At 34.5% G+C, this 5,539-nt stretch overlaps 1 protein-coding gene across 1 annotated transcript; it reads right to left on the bottom strand.

Moving 5' to 3' along the window:
* Positions 1 to 2,671: 2,671 nt before the first annotated feature.
* On the bottom strand, positions 2,672 to 4,954 carry LOC113502301 (fatty acyl-CoA reductase 2-like). The gene is made up of 3 exons (XM_026883816.1): positions 4,759 to 4,954; positions 3,315 to 3,575; positions 2,672 to 2,846 (listed from the first exon to the last, which is right to left on the bottom strand). Exons 1-3 carry the CDS (start codon positions 4,881 to 4,883, stop codon positions 2,768 to 2,770), a joined length of 465 nt encoding a protein of 154 aa, XP_026739617.1. The 5' UTR covers positions 4,884 to 4,954; the 3' UTR covers positions 2,672 to 2,767.
* Positions 4,955 to 5,539: the final 585 nt, after the last annotated feature.

Here is a 5,539-nt window from a genome sequence, read left to right as displayed (position 1 = left end):
GTATTATAAATTTTAAGACTTAGCTTTGTCTCATTTCGGTCTCTCTCTTATACTTTGGAAAGATAGAGATAGGGTAGATTTTATATATTTTCTACCCTAGGATTAGGAAAGAGTAAAGCATTAAAATGTTTGTCTATCAGCTATTTTCTTTCAAATAATTGTTGATCAATAAAAAGATGACGATTTGTGTCGTAATTATTGAAAGATTTTGTGTAAATTTTGCTCAATATTTCTTAAGTTTTTTTGTAATGTAAATTGTCATTCTAAAACAAGTATATTCTTTCTTGAGGCGGACCCTATGTACATTTATATTTTAGCCAAATTAGAAATTAGGTATCTCTAGGACTGAGTCTAATAATTAGTAATTAGTTAATCTCTTTACCTATTTTCATAGTAACTTTCGTAAAGAATACTAGATGGCGCTGTATAAAGTTGTGGAATATTATGATTACCTACAATATGTGTAAATTCAAAGGTGTAGGCTATTCTGTTAACTGCTTACAAATATAAGCTTTAAGTTAATAGATATAAGGAATGTTATTGAATAACGATTTTGTATAAAACATTATTGAATAAAAAAAAATATAAATAAAATTGAGTTTCTCTTTCATTGTTATTTGTCTTGTGTGTATATGTCACGGGACTCCTCCTAAATAGATGGACCGATTTGATGATAATTTTGTGTGCCTTTGGTTGGCACCATGGATGGTTTAGATTCAAAATCCAGTCCAGCAGAACAAAGGTCGCCGCATCAGTTAGTAAATATTCCTGTATTTATTTCTCTCTTTTATCCATATGAATAAATAAGAATAAGATTTTCTTTGCGTAAGCCGCAATTTTTGAAAGTATTAATAACGTTGCCTGAGATTAATGTTTATTACGATAAAAAACAATTTAAAGATTGAAGCCGCATGTCCTAAATACATGTAGGTAATACGTTAAGAGGAAATTTTAAATGAATTAGCATAAACCTAATAAGCCTATAAACTTGTGTTGTTCAAAACTCAAAACTTTAAAAACTAACCCTAATTGCTTGTTATAACAAAAACAAATATACTGAAAATTTTTACAATAACCCTTTTCGCATAATAACTACTTAAAATATCAGGGGTTTATTTTTGGGCCAACAAAATATGAACTGGCGTGGTGATCAATGCTCATACCTTCTCTATGTGGTAAGACGCCTTTGCCCAACAGTGGGATATTTAAAATGTGTGGTATGCAATAAACAGGCTTTGACAAAAAATAAAAGACAGAAATATTTTGCCGCAGAAACGTCGCTTTTATTTATAGATCATTAAAAATATGCTTATGCTATATTTAATATTATTAAGATATGTAGATATAATAATATGTGCATTTATTGCAATGATATTTTTTATAATTATATTGATTTTATTTATCACACAGTCGATAAAATTATGAGTATTTCCCGCTTAAGTTGACAGGTACAGATTATAAAAAATATGGCAAAGGAAATAATCTATTCAGACAATATGGTTTAAAAAATATTGCAGTGATAAGATATATTATAATATTTAAAGCTTACATCGAAAGGCTTTTTTGTTAATAATAACTTAATATTTCATAATTTGCTCAAAATATTTATATTGTGACGCCATTTTATTTTCTTATATTTATTTGGTATTAAATGTTTATCTTTTATTTTTAGCTCAAACAGGTACTTAGGTAAGGCTGAATGTAGACATAATATATTATTAAGATATACAGAATAGATATATGCACTACACATAACCTTGAAGATAATAGAAAAAGGACTGAGCATTTTCCAAAAATAGTTTCCAAAATTAATAAGAAAAAAAATAAGACCTAAATATAACATTACATCCTGTATATAGACTTACAGAGAAGAATCTTATAAAAAATATTTGGTCCCTTCAAGAAAAGTGTAGAAGACTCTGACACATGAAGCATTGAAAACAGAATTCAAGTTTAATAATAACACCCTTAATATTAAAAAAGAGAATCAATTAAAAATCGAATTCATAAATTTTAAGAATAGGTCCCTTTTGAAAAGTCCTTTGAAAACCATAGAAATTAACAGATACAGAGTCTTTTGGTTTTATTTAAATTTTGATTTTAAGATGGATAATGCTCAGTCATATTTCTATATTTTTAGATAATAAGAACCCGCTCTAATTAATTACCTAATTAACAATCTATACATTATGACTAATCAACGTTACAATAAAGAAAGATTTACAGAATGTTTTATTTTTGATGCAATGAGTGTTACCAACCTCTTTGGACTCGTTTGGTTTTAGACCCATTTCAAACTGCTGTCAAATTAGTAATGACAGGCATAAAAGAATTAAAGGTCTTAATGACCTAAAAATTCTTTCGAATGGAGGCTAATAGGAGGAAAGGCAAGGAGGCTAATAGGGAAGGAAACCATTTATAATTCGAAAAAGCTAAAGCAAATTAAATGTCTTAGGTACTAGGCACTAATGTCTTTTTGAATTGATATCCTTTTGTATATGAAAAAAACTTAAACACATGAGAATGTTTCAAGGGTGTGTTGCGTCACGTCAGAGGACGGGCGGGTTACACTCTGACACCAGGTTGTACATCAACCATACGATAAGAAGATAAAGATTCAGTAAGGAACAATGCGAAAAAATATCGATTCTGTAGGTAAACACCCGCAGTGAGTCCGTTGTGATCAATGTTCAAAAAAATCTCTCAGAAATTGGACATTCAATTAGTCATATTGTATAAAAGTATGGTTAGAATAAACTTGTTCATTTTACCGTAGACGACCGGCAACGAGTCTGAATAAATAATATCCTGTTGCCGCTTGGAATAATTTATGCACCCAATATAATCTGGAAACACAAAAAACGAAATGCTTTTTAGTGCCAACATAAAATAAGACGAAAACAAGATAAATAATTTTAAAATTTGATAAAAAAAGAATCAACAAAATCGGTTTATCCAGCCCGAAGTTATGAGGTAAGAAAGGTGAAAAAATGGCTGACAAATTGAGAAAATTATCTTTGTTAAAAAAACATGGCTTTTAGCTTCCTTCTTTTGTAACCAATTTACTCGTGGAAACAAATCCAACGAGGCAAAACTCGATGGGGTTGTGACATTTTTAAGTGGTGCTTCTATCTCCACCTTCCAGCTCCAGCATCAGAACAGCATGATCATGATACTTAAGCATGCATGCAAGTATAGCATGCAGAATTTCAGCTCAATTGGAAACCGGGAAGTAGGTCAAATTAAACTTGCAAGACTTGATTATGGACTAGGGCATTTGAAAATTTAAAAGGCAGCTTTAAAGCCCTACTCACCTTCGTAATTTAGTCCTGGCTACTGGCAGGGAATCAGCTGTGTCCTTTAATATATAACGCCTGATGCCAAACATATAAGCTCCGATATACGAGTCCCAATCGAAGTCAGCTGGCCAATGAGGAAAGGCGCCAGAGTCACTGGCAATATTGGCATCACTGTGTAAAGCCGTCAGCTCCGATATGCCAAACTGCCATTCGTGATTGGCAAAGTATTCTCCAGTTGCGGCGGCCATTTTGAAACGGCGTGCCAGTTTCATCATTCTGTGGAGAAGGAAAATTTGATAAATAATTTTTAACTGCACGGATAGCCGAGTGATTGAGGCTACCACGCCTAACGTATTCAGCGCGACTCGCCGCGAGTCCGATCTTTGCGTAGGACAAGCATTTGTGTGGTCCACGAATGCTTGTCCTGAGTCTGGGTGTCTTTGTGCATGTGTCTTTGTGAATGTTTGTGAAAAAATCGCGACGTAAGGATTAAATTCTGTAATGCGGGAGACGTTTTGAAAGAAAAACAAAACGGTTCATGAGACTTAGTAATAGTTTCCCGTTTTTATTTATCTAAAATATACGCACGGACCCCTAAATATGCCAAGGAATCTCGATCACACCAAGAAACAGTAACTTTCAAATATTTCTTCACAAGTTTGTATTTAACGGTATGTTGCAACTTATTATCACTTTGGGCAAGACAATTGTGTGTATTTTGAATGTGTAGCAACTTGGAACAATAATGTAACTTGCAAGGCCGATCGATCGAGATATTGTGGAGAAATAATTTAAATACTTATTAAAAATTGACCTTCACACGGTGAAAGTGTGAAAAAATGCTGTTGTGTTACTAAAACGATACAAGCACAATATATTGTATACAAGTATTTCAAACGACTCTTACTGTGAGGAATTTATTATATCTTGCGAAGGTTTTCAGAAACTATCAAGTGACATGCACAAAGACACTTATACTCAGAAAGGGCATTTATTTGGACTATCCCACCAAATATGCCCGTCATTGCTACTCCTGCAAGCCAGGACAACGAAAACCAACGAAACCACCTGAATACTTAAGCTCGGTATGTCCCAGGGGAAACAATCAGAAAAAAAAACAGTTAGCCTTGGAACCCGCAACGAAAGGATGTTAATAATAGTGTCGTAGGACTACCAAGTCAAAGCTTAAAAGTCTACAGCACGGTACAGTATCGGATTTCGGAAGATACGTAACAAGGTCTGTCCTGCTTGTGATCTCTCTCCGGTCGTATCCATCTCGCTATGAGAGTGCGGGAACAGAGAGTGCAGCTGTGTTAGCACACGCGCGGGTACCTACTATAATATATCTCGCAACTGAATCATCATCATCAACTTGGTGGATGGTGGCAACTGGCCGCCATGATAACGGTCAGGACAGACCGAATAGTTCCTATACCACTCGTGTATCAGTCGCACTTACATAGCTTTCCGTCCCTGAGCCCGCAGCAGCATGTCGTACATGAAGGCTGGCAGGAAGTGGCACGTGATCTCCCAGAACGTGTTGATGAATCGGGATTCAGTGAACGCGAAATTCGGGTACCACATGACGTATCTGAGGGAGAAACAATTCTGTTACTATGTTAAAATAATAGCTGTTGCTAGCGTTTCCAGTCGATACTAATCGAAAATGATCACAGTTATAAAAAATCAGGGTGAAAAGTATCCCATGTCCTTTAAATTCATGTTTTATTTTGGTTATAAACTATCTGAACACCTAATTTTGACCACCTCCGTGGTCGAGTGGCGTACGCACCGGTTTCAAGGTGTCGCTAACTCTGAGGTTCCGGGTTCGATCCCCGGTCGGGTCAATGTAAAACTTCTTATTTCTACATTGTCCCGGGTCTGGGTGTTTGTGGTACCTTCGTTGTATCTGAATTCCATGACACAGGTGCTTTAGCAACTTACTTTGGGTTCAGAACAATGTATGTGATGTTGTCCGCATTTATTATTATTATTTATAAAAAAATTGTCTAAATTTCGTTCAGTAGCTTTTGCGTGAAAGAGTAACAAACATCCATGCAAGCTTTCGCATTTATTAGGTTGATATCATCAAATATACTCATTTATCATCGTAAAGCAGTTCTTTCGTATCGTCATACTTACTGACAGCTGTCAGAGAAAAGATGCTCCTATGATGATACAAAAATACATTACCTAAAACCTTTTAAACGATATTCTAAAGTAGTTTCTACAAGTTCAAT

The sequence above is a fragment of the Trichoplusia ni genome, chromosome 17 (assembly GCF_003590095.1).
Source record: "Trichoplusia ni isolate ovarian cell line Hi5 chromosome 17, tn1, whole genome shotgun sequence".
In the NCBI taxonomy this organism is placed as follows: Eukaryota; Metazoa; Arthropoda; class Insecta; order Lepidoptera; family Noctuidae; genus Trichoplusia; species Trichoplusia ni.
Note: the sequence above shows the minus strand (reverse complement) of the source record. Positions and strands in the feature narration are given on the sequence as shown.

Bases quoted from the DNA above. Each gene is read 5' to 3' on its own strand.
- LOC113502301 (XM_026883816.1), bottom strand. From the start codon at position 4,883: ATGTGGTACCCGAATTTCGCGTTCACTGAATCCCGATTCATCAACACG. The intron at 3,576-4,758 runs GTAAGTGCGACT...CCTTCTCCACAG, and splicing joins GCTCAGGGACGGAAAGCTAT to AATGATGAAACTGGCACGCC. The intron at 2,847-3,314 runs GTGAGTAGGGCT...TTGTGTTTCCAG, and splicing joins GCCAGGACTAAATTACGAAG to ATTATATTGGGTGCATAAAT.